Source organism: Sceloporus undulatus, chromosome 1 (genome assembly GCF_019175285.1).
Source record: "Sceloporus undulatus isolate JIND9_A2432 ecotype Alabama chromosome 1, SceUnd_v1.1, whole genome shotgun sequence".
Taxonomy (NCBI): domain Eukaryota; kingdom Metazoa; phylum Chordata; class Lepidosauria; order Squamata; family Phrynosomatidae; genus Sceloporus; species Sceloporus undulatus.
This window is the reverse complement of record NC_056522.1, coordinates 70,763,800-70,778,770: the sequence shown is the minus strand read 5'-3', so window position 1 is coordinate 70,778,770 and position 14,971 is coordinate 70,763,800. Positions and strand designations below refer to the sequence as shown.

At 43.5% G+C, this 14,971-nt stretch overlaps 1 protein-coding gene across 1 annotated transcript; it reads right to left on the bottom strand.

Moving 5' to 3' along the window:
• Positions 1-674: 674 nt before the first annotated feature.
• On the bottom strand, positions 675-12,973 carry RHOU (ras homolog family member U). Its single transcript, XM_042474781.1, has 3 exons — positions 12,467-12,973; positions 7,966-8,024; positions 675-3,648 (listed from the first exon to the last, which is right to left on the bottom strand). The coding sequence occupies exons 1-3, from the start codon at positions 12,768-12,770 to the stop codon at positions 3,193-3,195; spliced, it is 819 nt and encodes a 272-aa protein (XP_042330715.1). The 5' UTR covers positions 12,771-12,973; the 3' UTR covers positions 675-3,192.
• Between the last annotated feature and the right edge of the window lie 1,998 nt (positions 12,974-14,971).

Genomic DNA, 14,971 nt, shown 5'->3' with positions numbered 1-14,971 from the left:
ATACATCTCTGGTTTCCCCAGCAGACCAATAGCAGAGGAGGCTAGTGTTTCAAAGAAGTGTTATCTTCTACAGCTACTTCCCTGATCCCAGATCTTGGAAAGTTTTTTTTTTGGGGGGGGACTACAGCTCCTAGAATGCCCCCAGACACCCTAACCATTGGATAATCTGGGTGGAGGATTTGACGATGTGTAGGGAAAAAATTACCTGAATTCTCCCTACCTTTAACTGAAAAGTGAAATGATGTGAGCCACTTGTGACTCTGCTGCATCTCATGTATTTTGATCCTCCATACTATATAGAATAGTGTCAGTAAATCAGAAAAGGAGAACATTCCTAATGGCTGAGGCTTCATTAATGATATTACTGCCACTGATGGAAGGAACCATGCATAAGCATGGTAACACAGATGTAACGAGTGCTTTAGGAACAAACAACAATGAAATAAGCAATGTATCAGACTGCAAGGTTTCCTCCTTATCCTTGATTTTCCTCTATAATTAATCTTACCCATATTCTCTTCCCCCCTCTTTTTTCTATATTTTTGTAATCTACAATAGGTAGGTTTTGGAATATCTTGATTAGGGAGTACCTTAATATAATGAGTAAGGTCCTAATCATATGAATCAAAGACACATCTCTCACCATTTCCATTTTAAAGGAATTGTGTGCACTGTGAATTATTATTTCTTTATTATTCATTTTTAAATGATACATTTACTGTATGCATTAAAGGTAAAAATTTAACATTTCTATTTTATTTGGGCAGGACAGGAGTGAGTCAATTCAAAGCTACATTAAAAACAGAAAATACATTTTTAGATCACACCCGCACCCAAAATTGAACCTGGCCCCCTGCTAAAGAAAGAACCATGGGAAGCCTTGAACCCACAACCAACCCCTTCTGCATTTACACACAGCAGGGTGAATAGTGGAAACATCCACTTCCGTTTTTAAACAAACCAGTTCCATGTGATGTCTAAACTTAAACAATTATGATTTGTTTATAGAGTTAACTGTAATTAGAACTAACAAGCTACCATGGTTTAAACTAGAGTTTAAACAAACCACCCTCCTCTGAATTCAGACACCACAGGGAACTATAGTTAGTTCTAAAATGAAACCAGATGCTTCTGTTCTCTTGCTCCTAGCACATAAAAGAGGGGGGAAACCAGGGGAGCATGTGAATTCCAGGCTCTCCATGTCTTGTTCATAATGCCAACAAGAAACAATTGTTTCCTGTAACATCTGAACTAAGATCAAGTTTCAGCATAAAACAATCACTGAACAAATTTGAAGGCCACTTTAAAGTCAAAGATGAGAAAAACAAATAATACAAAAAAGAAAAGAGGAGACGAAAAGTAAAGCTTTTGTATCCACACTGTAGACATCATGATTCTAAAATAGCCCATTTGGTCTACATGTGTCTTGAGGTTTTGTAACTCAGAATTTTACATTACTGTTATTAGAACAGGAATTCACATAGGTAGATATTTGGGCAAATAATATTCTACAATATTTTGGATTCTTTTCCATTCAATCTATTATGAAAAGAAGCCATTCTGCTGTTTTCTTTGAATGGTCTGAAAAGGGATTTAAGTCACCCAAATATCTTCCATGTCAACCACTGTTCATTTTGACCAAAGTGACATGGCAAACCATACAAAACTTGAACAAAGCTTATAGTCTAAGCAGTTACCTCCTCTGGCAGCCTGCAATTTTCATCACTTTTAAAACATTTTAATTACTATGTGAGAATTGGCAGAAAAGGCTTCAAGTACATTATGAATCAGGGCCAACTGACATGACCATGTAATTAGACACTCCAATGCCCTACACATTTGCTTGCAAGAAATTTCCATCACCTTCAGTGAGTGGTATTTTTAGGCTTAAATCCAACTGCTAGTCTCAACTGAATAGATTCCCTGAATCAACTACTGAATGATAAATCAAGGTTTATGTAAACTTCATGGATTCCACATGTTTCTTCTAATTGGGACCTACAATTGGATTTAGGACCTAATACATGGAATGGGGCAAATCTATCACCTTTTCCCACATTGAAATTTTTAAATCTTGATCAAAAATTAATTGAAACAAAATTCTCGTCCATCCCTATTTTAGTATTTAGGGCTGTTAACCATTTCACATTCCATTCTGCCTTATACTGAAATAACTCTGTTTGAGGTGCAGAATTGTGTTGGTACCTGACTTTGGGAATAAAGCTAATGTTATTAGTTGGGATTACCGTATGGAAAAACTAGGATGACATGTACCAGCCTTCTACAACCTGGTGAATGCTAAATGTTTTGGATTACAACTACCATCATCACTGACCACTTACTATAATGGCTGAAGCTGATGGGCACCAGGTTGGGGTAGGCGGGTTTTACTCAGAGATCTGGAGCATTCTTTAAGGGGAGGGGAAAATGAATATCCTTTATATATTCATTAAAAAGTGAACTATTGTAAAACCTCTATAAAATGAAAAGTAGTCCCACTGCTATTCAAAATATTATTTTATTTTCTGCAAAGTCACCAGGCATGCACTTTATGTCATATAAGAGGGATCAGTCAATTGGGGATCCATCAAGATACAGCTCAGTAGACTAAGACATCCCTAAACTGCATATGAAATAGGCACATCACCGTAAGAGTAATATGTTGACTTTGCGTACAGATTCTGCTCATTCATCAATACTATAGATGTTTCTGGAATGCATTGTATCATTTCTGAAGACCACAAGATGCGGGAAAAAGCAAGTTTGCAAACCAAGTCTCATATGAGGCACACATTTTCTAAAATCCACCTGCAGAGCTCCATCCTTCTAGAGTCCTTCACCGCTTCCATGTAGCCTCCTTAACAGAGACCTCTCTTCTGGCTCATCTCTCTTATACAAACAGCCTATGCATTTATACAGCTTTGAGCTTCCCAAGAGAGTGAACTAGTTGTCCTTGACAAGAGGAAACTCGACCTCTGGTAGTGAAAACTCCTTTGTCTGACAAACACCACAGGTCTTGCCCCCAGTCCTCAAAGAAAACTGATGGCTTTAGCAGCAGGTAGGGTTGCAGAATGTCATCTCTGCACTCTGGAATAGAGAGATTTTTTTGCTAATGTAGCTTGAAACCACTCTTGGTATGAGACTGCCATATTTTAAGATATTATTTTCCTTTAGTGGCCTCTGTAAAATGTACTATACAAAACAGCAGTACTTTTTCCACCAAGATTTAGAAAGGTTTTTCATTTTGTCCGGAGTCCTGCTTTTTGATTTCTTTGGCTGTTGTTGACTATCCGAATACTGAATGCCAGTAACAATGGCAGCATCAAAGACTTCTTTGAGGTTTTTCTGAGTCAGAGCTGAGCACTCGATATAAGAGGTGGCTTTTATTTCTTCAGCACAGAGCCTGCCAGCCTCCTCTGCCACAGGCTTCTCTTTGCACTTGTCTAGCTCAATGAGGACTTTGACATCCTCCCGGAGGTCTGACTGTGTCCCCACAAGAATAATCGGTGCTTTGGGGCAGTGGCATCGGATTTCAGGAACCCACTTTTCGCTCACATTCTGGAAAGAGGAAGGGCTTACAACACTGAAGCATAGCAAAAAGATGTCTGTGTTGGTGTAGCAGAGTGGCCGGAGTTTGTCAAATTCATCCTGCACAAAAGGAAAAGAAACATGAATTCAGAGAGACAGTTTCTTCAGTAACAAGAGTGCCATCAAACTACACAACACAGAAAATGGGAGGAAAATTCCAGCTCTTCAGATTTGAAGGAATTATCTTTCTGACTTAGAGACTCTTGCTTTCCACAAAGGAAAGGATTCTAAACCAGTGCTCACAAATACATGAGATACCTTTTTTTAGGTAGCAAGCTGACAACCCCACCTATTCCTACACAACAATCCCAGATGTGAACTTTCCTCCCTGGCAGGAAATTTTAAAGGCAAGAGGGATCCTGAAATGAAACATTATTCAATCATGGGACCTGCCTCCTGAATGATTGGCACAATCCAAGGACAGTCCCTCATGATTCTGCCAGACATACAGCTTGGCCATACAGAAAAGATGATGTAATAAAGGCAGAGTATGGCAAACCTTCTCTGAACAAATCTTGCCAAGAAAACCCCATTAAAACCTCAGCCTTAGGGGTGCCATAAGTAGGAAATGGCTTGATGGTTCACAACAATGACAAACAAACACAGGTCATTAGCTGATAAGCACAAACAGGAAATGGAACTGGTTCAAAGAAAGGACTTTGGCAAAATGTAACTTGCATAGTGGGAATCTTCATAGATTACTATTGGGTTTAAGTTAATTTAGTATTTTCATTAGTGGTTCTGGAAAGGAAGTGCAAGTGTTTTGATGTGATACAAAAACTTAGGAAACAGTGTAAATACCTAAAGGATTGAGAAACCATGTAGTATGAATTGTATAATGTTGTGAACTGAAATACGACAAGATCCTGCATATTGGCCACAATCCAGCGAAGTCAGGATACCAGTGACATAAGCTGGGTGATGAGTCATTTTAATACCTTTCACATTTTGCCCAATATAATATAATTAAAAATATAATTGGAGGAATTCTGTTCTCAGGCAGACTAATTTGTGTGATTTCTTTGAGAGGACCACAGGGAGGGGAAGAGAGCAAGCATTTTTTGGATCTCAAGTCAGATAGCTGGAACAACAACAGAAGAATGGAGAGAAAAGGTATTGTGGTATAGGGGGGCACTCTGTAGGAGATATGGATATGGAAAATTGGCCCCAATGGCCACACAGTTGCCCATCTCAAAGGAAACAAAGTACTAGTGTTGGACTGCACGTCAGAAGGCTGACAAATTTGAAGTGACAGTCTCTTCAGCAACGACCCAGATAGTTCAAAAGTGCTGGTGACTATGGCCCCATACAGACAGGCCAAAATAAAGCAGCTTTGGGTCACTTTGGAGGTGTGCTGTTTAAATGATACTTGCGTCCCAAGAGTCTGGAAGCTGCGCCAAAGTTGCGCTCCAGTCCTTAGGACTAGATCGTGGCTTTGGCATGGCTTCCGGACTCTTAGGATGTATGGATCATTTAAACAGCATACCTCCAAAGTGACCCGAAGCAGCTTTATTTTGGCCTGTCTGTATGGGGCCAATGTTAATCTTTAAAGTATTTCTAGCTGTTTTTGTCTCTGCTAGGTTCTCTACAAGAAAAGGTAGAGCCACTCCCCAAAACTTCAGAATACAACAGGAATAGCACATAATAATATCTCACTGCTCTGCAAATCCATTTCATTTCCATCTACCATGAGGACTGTAGCTAAACTGAGAGATAACAGGTGAGTGGGTGGCAAATGATGACATAATCCTTGATATATTAAAAAGTCCCTGCAAGACCTAGTTCCCCATCACCACTGCTGTCAAGTAAGGAGAAAGCTGGTCTAGACCATCTTTACATCATCTTTAATTTCACTTTGTGGCCTGGAACGCTTGTTTATTCTCTGCTCTTTTGGACATCTGCTGACTGCTTGTTGTTCCTGGAGTCCTGTGACATCATGCTGACCTGTGATGGACTGAACGGATGGCTTGTTTTCAACAGGGGCAGGAATACTGATCTACAGTGCCTTTTGATCTCCTTTGCTCTAGCCAGGGCAGCTGAATACTTGTTATCAATATGGCTTGTTGACATTACGGGTGCAAAAAGGTCATGTGCTTTTGGATTGCTGAGGGATGCAGATAATCGAGACAAGCATCAATGGAAGTTTTATACTAAATCCAGACAAACCCTGAAAAAAAGCAAGTAAAGGGGGAAATCTAGCATAAAGCATTAGTAGCCAATTAACAGTGTTGGAAGAAATCAAGATTAATATAGTCCTTCTGAGGTTTGTAGTTTTAATTTCACATCACATTGAGTGGCATGAATAAAGGACTCTTTATGTTCCCATTGCCCCCTGTGCTGCCTCTTCACCATTCAACTGCCCTATGCTAAAGGTGCACTGATAACCCACCCCCTTGTTTGTGGATTTAACTTACTATTTCAGGAAAGAAGACTATCTAATGACAACAAGGAAATCTGCCACACAGCAACTAAAGATCATGAGAAATTTCCAAGAACTGCAGGTGAGGAAAGAGAATGGAAGCAAAGATTAACACCTTGCATTTATGCTGACAGCAGGATCAAAACACAGCAACTGCAGCCTCAGAAAAAAAAGCAGATTTGTTTCTGCTATTGTGGCATTTTAATTAAAATTCAGCATGTTTCTCAGAGGGTCTTAAATTAACAGGGATAAAGAGCAAACACAATCAGAAATGTCCCTTCTAGTGCCAATGCTTTGTTGCCAAACTAGCATTTGTGTGTCAATTTGTGGTAAGGGGTCTGAGGTTCTGATTTGAAAGCTTCTGGACAGACAGCTCTTCTGCACACACATTTCAAGAAATCACTAGCAGCTCTCTTTCCACTTGAACAAATTTCTTTTCAGGGGCACTTGCAAAGGAAGAAACAGGTTTATAAAAGACAAGAGTCAGAAAAAGCAGGCTTCATTAGTTCAGTTGTTTTACAGCCTTAAGACCCTCAGGAAGCAAGCAAGAGCCAAAGATTACTGGGCAAGAAGGCAGAGCTGGAACTGAAGCATGCTGTGCCACACTGCAGCTGTGTATTTCTACAAGGTCTGGCATTACAAATATTTGCACAATTAAGAGCATGCATTCCCACAGTGCAAAGTAAAGGCTGTTGGTAGAATTGATGATGTCATGCCACTTGAAACTGGAATGATTTTTTGTCAAGGACAAGATACAGAAGTAAGAGGTGCATTAGACTAATGAATGTCTCTATCAAGATCAGGAGTGGTCATCTTTTCAGGGTTGCAGGACTCTACTGGACACTGATACTATATCACTGCTGCACCTTGGTATTGTAACCAAATCTGCCATCACTATAGTCACCACAAAATTCACCAGCAACGGTAGCAGCTCCCTATAGATTTACACACCTCTCTATGCTACATTAGGGAGCCAGAGTGTCCACTTGCATCACAGAGTCCTAAGAGAGCACAGGGCAGAGTGTATTTTCCCTCTCCAAAGGGAAAGCAAGGAAGGAGTGCCCTGAATTTTGGATAATGCTTGCATTACTTTGGTAACAAAAGAGCTTTTGCCACACTGCTCCTTTCCTTGCCTTTCAGTTATCTAACAAACTGCACAGGGTAAGACCATGCAGCAGCAGAAGCAGAAGCCACTGCCTTTCCCATTACAAGTAGGCCCACCATGAAAAAGTGGTTTATAGAAAACATGAGCAGGAGCTATAAGAGGGAGTCCTGCTAAAATGCTCCTGGGTTTCTCATATCACTCTGGGGGATGGCCCAGGAAGGAGAAGTGCGGGCTCAGGTGTAGTTCCAGAAGAAAAAGCCAGGCCCCTTTCTAAAAGTGATCAATTGTCAATGTCCAATACCATGGGAAACTTGCAAGGGGCAAAAAGAAAGAAAATTGATCAGACAAAGCCACAGATCACAGGACACCTCTTTTCAGAGAGCTGAGAAGTCCCAGGGACGCAAGAAAAATAAAATGCTGTTTAAACCTGCAGCCACCTCCAGCTGTGCTGGATTGGAGCCACAGCAAGCACACACCATAACCCTGATCTGGTCTTTCCAAGGTGCAAAAAGGAACCGCAAAAAGCAGCTGTTTTTTGCACCCTGAAAAGGGTGAGATAGCCGTGGCACCGTGGCTTTAAGGTACTCCTTTGGCCCTGTGTCGTGTGCCATGTGGAGCAGTGTGCAGCATCATGCCACCCTGGGGGTGGAGTCAGGGCATGCATCATGTGGACGCCACACCCCGACTCCACCCCCAGGCTGGCCTTTATGGCCAGTGTGCAAAACCCCTAAGTCTTCTTCACAGGACTTCAAACATTACTTTTTATCACAGCTTGTGCCGCCAACACCAGAGAGACCACATTAATTTAAATAGGAGATTGAAATGTTTAAATTAAACAAGTAGTTATACTAACCTGGCCAGCTGTGTCACAGAGCTGGAGCCTCACAGGTCGTCCATCTACTGACACAACAGCTGAAATGGAAGAAGGGGGAGAAACAATGAAACATTTAGCCATTCATGAAGCATAGAAATAGCAAGTACATTTCTACACCACTTATCAGTGCACTTAAGCACTCCCTAAATGGTTTACAATGTGTAAGCTAACTGCCACCAAAAAGCTCGGTACTCATTTTAGTGACCTCAGAAGGATGTAAGCCTGACTCGACCCTGAGCCCCTGGCTGTATTGAACTCACAACCTTGTGATTTGTGAGTGAGTGGCTGCAGTACAGGCATTTAACCACTGTGCCACCAGGGCTCCAGAACTGTTTTTCCTCCATCATTTTTCTAATATATCTTTGAACCAACTTCGATTTCACAGCCTATGGAACTTAAATCAGCCTCCCTCTCTGCCATCCCTTCGGGGTCCCCCCCCCCTTTAATTCATTTCACTCCAAATGATGAGTAGCAAATTGCTGAAAGAGGCACAAAAAACAGTCCCAAACACCCAAGCTTAGTCAAAGATTGATTTTCTTGTCACGTCTGTGTTTTCAAAGCCCTGGCACAAAGGAAACCTTGTAACCTCTTCTTGTTTTAAATCACACAGAAGACAATGCAAATATTTACATGCTTTCCCTGGGGGAGCTCCTCTTTTTCCCCTCACTCCTTTTCAATTCTGACTAGAGAATTTATCATTTCAGGCAAGAAAGAAAGAAAGAAAGAAAGAAAACAGCTGGATGCGTAACCGCATGCAAAAGTACTTGGTGCCAACAAGTCTGTTGTTAAGGTCTCTTCATTATTTAAGGGTACATTTGGGGATTTGGTTCAGTTCAGTGTTTTTTCTTTCTTTCTGTATTTGGTTTAGACTTTTCCCTGGCAAGACTGTGGATGCCTGGTTTCCTGAGCTCTGCTGTACCAATTTGCTATACTGCAGTAAACCTTTGCCCGCCAGCTATTTAAAAACAGCAACATTCAACTGTAAAACCACCCCCCTTGCAGTTTAAGAGGCAGCAATAATCTGCCCTAGGAAAAACAAATAAAGTCTCAAGAACTCTACTACAAAGCCAAGCATTCAGTAATAACCACAACTTCTAGAACACATCCAGGTTCTCCAACCAATGCACACTAAGGAGTAAATTACACAGTGTTCAGTGGAATTTACTTCCACATATTACACAGACAAGATTAGGTTTTACACTATAGAGATGTGAGGTAATTTAAATGAGAGGCAGGTCACCTCAAATCCAGTGTGGTATAGTGGTTTGAGTGTTGGACTAGGACTCTGGAGACCACAGTTCAGATCCACAGCTCAGTCATGGAATCCAATTGGGTGGCCCTGAGCAAGTAACAGTCTCTTGGAGGAACACAGCAACAACAAATACTACTTCAGGTAATGCGAGGATTAAAGACCTTTCTGTCCCTCAAAGACAAATTCTTTATTACTGGGGGCCACATTTGACATTATAACAAATAAGAAGCCCTTGCATCTCTTCAGCTCAACTGGGTATTTTTGGTAATGCCTGTGGGACATTGTATATCTGAAAACACACATATGTACACAAGCACAGCAAAGAATGGAGGCGCCCAGTTCCAGGCAGCATTTAACTGTTCACCAAGTGTTTGGGGGCAAACAAGTACCCTTTAACTGTTGCAGGAAAAAAGACATAACCAATGTTTTCTGCAAAATGTGAAGTGGTGCTGAAATCCCTAGCCCAAAAAGTGAAGACGGGAATGATGATCTAGCAGCTTCCTCCTTAACACTCAGCACCCTTCTTTAAAAAATTGCAGAGACTGACAGGAGTGATTTAATTACAATCATTCAGGAGGCAAACTGCAGAAAGCCATCTATCCACACTGGTTTTCTCTTTAAAAAAAAAAAAAATCAATGGCGAGCTAAACAAATGGAAGATGGCAGAAGGAGGGGGGATAGGACTGGGCAAGGGGCTTAGTTTTCACCCTTCTAAACCCAACTAAAGGGATAAGGATTATAAGAGAGCCAAGAGGATTTTCAAGATGAGAGGAAAGTGTGACAGTTCTGGAGAAAATAAGGCCTTGAGTTATCCAAGGGCACACACAACACACACAAGATCGCTCCTCTCTGATCCTGGGATAAATCCAACCTGCTACAAGCCCTTTGCCATTCAAAAATATACTTTGTAAGTTACACTAGAGATCATAAAACTTCTGCCACTGAAATGGACATGTGCAAGACATAACTCAGTACAGTTCTCAATCTCACCACACAACTAACTAGAATTCTGAAGATCCTAGAGATAGACTTCTTAACAGTGGAATACACTCCCTTGTTGGAGTCTGCTTCTTTGGAGGTTTATAAATAGAGGCTGGATGGCCATCTGTTAGGGGTGCTTTGATTGTGTCTCCTGCATGGCAGAAGGTTGGACTGGATGGCCCTTGGGGTCCCTTCCAACTCTTTCTAACCAACTCATCCTTAGAAGCAGCTGGGAAAATATTGTGACAATAAGAGGGCGGAGGAGTGGATGTTCCAAAAAATTGTGAGGGAAGCAAAATGGACAGAAAGGTGACCATGCTACCGCACCCTTTACCAGAGTGTAACTCTCACATTTGAACCCTTGTGGGATTTCCCCATAAAAGTGCAGCGAAATGCCCTGCACCTTTGTTTCAAAATGCCATTTAAGAGCTGGTGAAGGCTTTTAACCTTGTGTAAAATAAATGTGGCCAGTATGGCTTAGTGGTTTGAAGATTGGACCAGGACAGTGGGAAACCAAAGTTCGAATCTTGGCTTGGCCATGGAAACCCACTGCGATGACTTTGGGCAATTCACACTCTCTCAGGCTCAGAGGAAGGCAATGGAAAACCCCTTCTGAAGGAACTTGCCAAGAAAACCCTATGATAGGATCACCATGAGTTGGCAATGACTTAAAGGCACACGGCAGCAACAACAAAATAAGCAGATCCCAATATCACCAATGCTTTGTGCCTGTAATGTACTACTGGTGACCCAAAGTAGGTGTGTCACAGGAAGACCTCCACTTTTAGCCTTCCTTCCTAACCTTCAAGTGCCTCATGAGGAGACATGGAAGAGCCAGACTGTGTGGATTTCACAGTCGTTCCCACTCTCCATTCAGAAGAATAAAACACAGCCAAAAGCCTGGAGCTGTTGCTGTCTAATCTCTGGTCCAAAACACACTGCAAAAATAATCCATTTTGAGACTGCTTTAACAGCCCTGGCTGAGTGCTAGGGAATCCTAGCAGCTGCAGTTTTGTGAGACATTAAGCCTTCTCTCTGAGAGCTCTGGGGCCAAGACAAACTGCAGGGCCCAGGATTCCCTAGCACTCAGCCAGGGCAGCTCATGCAGTCTCAAAGTGGATGATCTTTGCAGTGTGTTGACACACACAAACCCAGGCCCAAGAAAGAAATCCAGTCCCCCGTCTTTTCTATGTTTTTTTAAACTAAATAAGAAACAAACTTCATTTTACATCTTTTTTTCTTCATACTCATGTTGTTATCTATACATATTTTCCATTCCTTTGTCTGTAGTAAATCTGTCTCATGCGTATATTTCTAACACTTTTACAGTGAGACAAAACTGTGTCAGAATTATCTGAGGACCTGTACTTTCTGTCTAATAAACTATCTGAATCTTCTTTCTCTGATTCGTTATTGAAAGCTTCACATACGTCATATTACTGTAAACTGATCATATGTTCTGTTTCATCTTTGGTATTATTTGGTGTTTTTTCTCTTCTTTTCTGTTTCTGAGATGGACAAAAGCCCTTGCTGGGATGTGAGAGAAGCCTCCAGTCCTGATCCCAACCTGGTCCAACTTTTCCTTGGCACCACCAGCCTCTTCTCCCTCACTTGGGAATAAATGTATAATTCAAAGATATAGCCGTGTTAGACTATGGAATCAGCATGGAGAGAGATCGATCTTGTAGCACCTCCGAGGCTCACGGAAAGAAAGAAGTTGGCAGCATGAGTTTTCCTAGACGTAAGTCTACTTCCTCAGATGCATTTGGGAATAAAAAGTCTAGGAAAGCTCATGCTGCCAAGGGCCCTTCGAGAGGAAGTGAAGGAGAGACCTTGGTCGCCGGAGCTTTCCTAGACTTGAGCCTACTCCCCTCAGATGCATGCTCCGCTCCGTAGGCTCAAGTCTAGGAAAGCTCCGGCGACCAACGTCTCTCCTTCACTTCCTCTCGAAGGGCTCTCTCTCTAAGGCACCATTACCTTCCAAGGTCCACAACCAACTGCACACTGAGGGGGGGGGGGGAGTCTCCCCTTTTTAAAGAATTGGAACAGTCTAAGAGCCCAGAATTTGAGGGGGGGTCCTCTTTGGGACCCTTTCCCTTTTCCCGCCCATTGAGACACAAAAGGCGGGCGGTGGTCCCTGGGAAAGGACACAAAAAGCCCCCCTTCCTCCCTTCCGCCACGTGGAGAGGGTTCAGGAAAAGCCTTCCCCCCCCCCCCCCCCAAATAAATCAGGTGGTTCCCTCTCACCTGAGAAGTTGTCGAAGGCGGTGGGGACGTACTCGGTGGGGTAGCCATTGGTGGTGTAGCTGACCACCAGGCTGGTCTTGCCCACCGCCCCGTCGCCCACCAGGACGCACTTCAGGCTCCGGCGGGGCTCCGAAGAGCCGGCCCGGCAACGGCTCCCTAAAGCTGCCGCCAAAGTGCTCCGGACCCTCCTGGGAGGCACCGGAGGGACTTCGCTCCCGTGGCTGCCGCCGCCGCCACCCCCTCCTCCTGCGGCCAAGGGCTTGCTAATGTAGCCGCCACTCTCGCCTTCCTGCTGCGGAGGCATTGGGGACCCCACCGGAGGAGGAGGAGGAGGAGGAGGAAGGGGGACCGGGCTGCGAGAGAGCCAGGCGGGGAAGCGGGGGAAAGGAGCACCGGGGCCCCCCTTCTTGGTCTGCTCCAGGTCCCCGCCGCAGAGAAGCGAAGGTGGCTATCCTCCTGGCTGCTGCTGCTGCGGCTGCTGCGGCTGCAGCTGCTTCTGCAGCCCCTGCTGCTCTTGCTGCAAATGAGGAGCAGCCTCTCTGCCGCTGGATGACATAAGAGCGCAGGCGGCGGCGGCGGCGGAGGAGGAGGGAGGGAGGGAGGGAGGGAGGGGGAGGGGGGGGGGGGGGGGGAGGGGGCGGGGGGGGCCAGGGGGGGGGCGCTCCTCCCTCGGCCACCGAGAGAGAGAGAGAGAGGCCACTGGCCAGACACACCCACAGAGTGACCACCCCCGAAGTGGCCAGCCATGGCCTCCTCCTCCTTTCCCAGGACCTTCCGTCTGCCATTTGCACCTGCTCTCCACAAGGTTAACTTCCAAAGGTCCTCTTCCAGTTTGGAGCCCAAGAAGCATGGGTTTGTATTTCTACATGAGTAGAATTCAAAGGTCTAGCCGCCTTCCTCTGTGAAATCAGGACGCAGAGAGAGAGAGAGAGAGATGGCTAATGGAGCAGCTTTGGAACTCACTGGAAGAAAGACATTGGCAGCCTGAGAGTTTCTAGACTTCAGTCTACTTCCTCAGGTGCATTTGGTGGAGTGGAAAGCCAGGGACACACAGATATATGTGCCATTGGTATATAGATATATGTGCTTGTGTGTGTGTTCCTGTTTTCCACTCTACCAAATGCATCTGAGGAAGTATTATTCTCATTGTTATGCTTTATTTCTATAGTGCTGTAGAGTAGCGCTAAGTAGACCAAAGTCTAGGAAAGCTCATGCTGCCAATGTCTTTCTTTCAGTGAGTCTCAAAAGTGCTGCAAGATATTTCTATGGGCCTTTTTTTAGTTTTTATTATAATTTTTTTATTTAAAATAAAAATTTTACATGTTTTTCTTGGAGGTCCTACTTTTTGTGGTGCCTTGTCCTCCCTCGCATTCAGGACATTGGTCACCTTGGGCTGAGGCTGAGGCTGCACAGCATTAGGTCACAGCCTCACTCAAGTCCTCTTCTCTTTCGCTACTGCTGCTTTGAATCCCACTTTGGGAGAAAGGAGGGATATAAATCCCATAAATAAATGGATTATTATTAATATTATATACTTATAAAATGCTGTAAATTTACACAGCATTGTACATACGCTCAATTAAAATAGATAAAAATAAATCTGCCAATGGCATACATTCCAGGAAAATAATTAAACATTATACATATTAATACATCTTAGCATTCAAACAATAAAAATAATAGCAGACGACAAATTAAAATAGCATTGGATAACAACCAAGTAATGTCTGAGAACGCTTCCCTGAACAATATTGTCTTTAGCTTCAATAACTGAGATCCAAAACACACTGCAGAAAGAATCCAGTGTGAGACCGCTTTTTCACTGCCCTGGCTCTGTGCTAGGGGATCCTGGGAACTGTAGTTTGTTGTGGCACCAAAGCTCTCTGAGAGAGAAAGCTCAAAGTCTCACAAAACTACAGTTCCCAAAAAACCCTAGCATTGAGCCAGGGCAGTTACAGTGGTTTCAAACTGGATTATTTCTGCAGTATGTTTTGGACCTGAGTTATCTAACTGATGACAAGTTGTTTCAGACTTATGGCAACCCCAAGGCAACCTTCTCTTAAGGTTTCTTGGCAAGTTTCTTCGGAGGGGGGTTTGCCATGGCCATCCTCTGAGGCTGAGAGAGTGTGACTTGCTCAAGGTCAGCCAGTGGGTCTCCAGGGCTAAACTGGGATTCAAACCCTGATTCCAGAGTCATATGCTCAAACCACTACACCATGCTGGTTCTCCTTCATAGCCTAAGCAGTCTCCTATTTATTGGCTTGTTGTTGTTGTGTGCCTTCAAGTCATTTCTGACTTATGGTGACCTTATGGCGAACCTCTCTTAGGGGTTTCTTGGCATGTTTCTTCAGAGGGGGGGTTGCCATGACCATCCTTTGAGGCTGAGAGAGTGTGACTTCAGCCAAGCTCTTTCAGCGAGTTTCATGGCTGAGCAGAGAATCCAATCCTGGTCTCCAGAGTCCTAGTCCATCACTCAAACCACTATGCTGATACTAGAGCTAACTT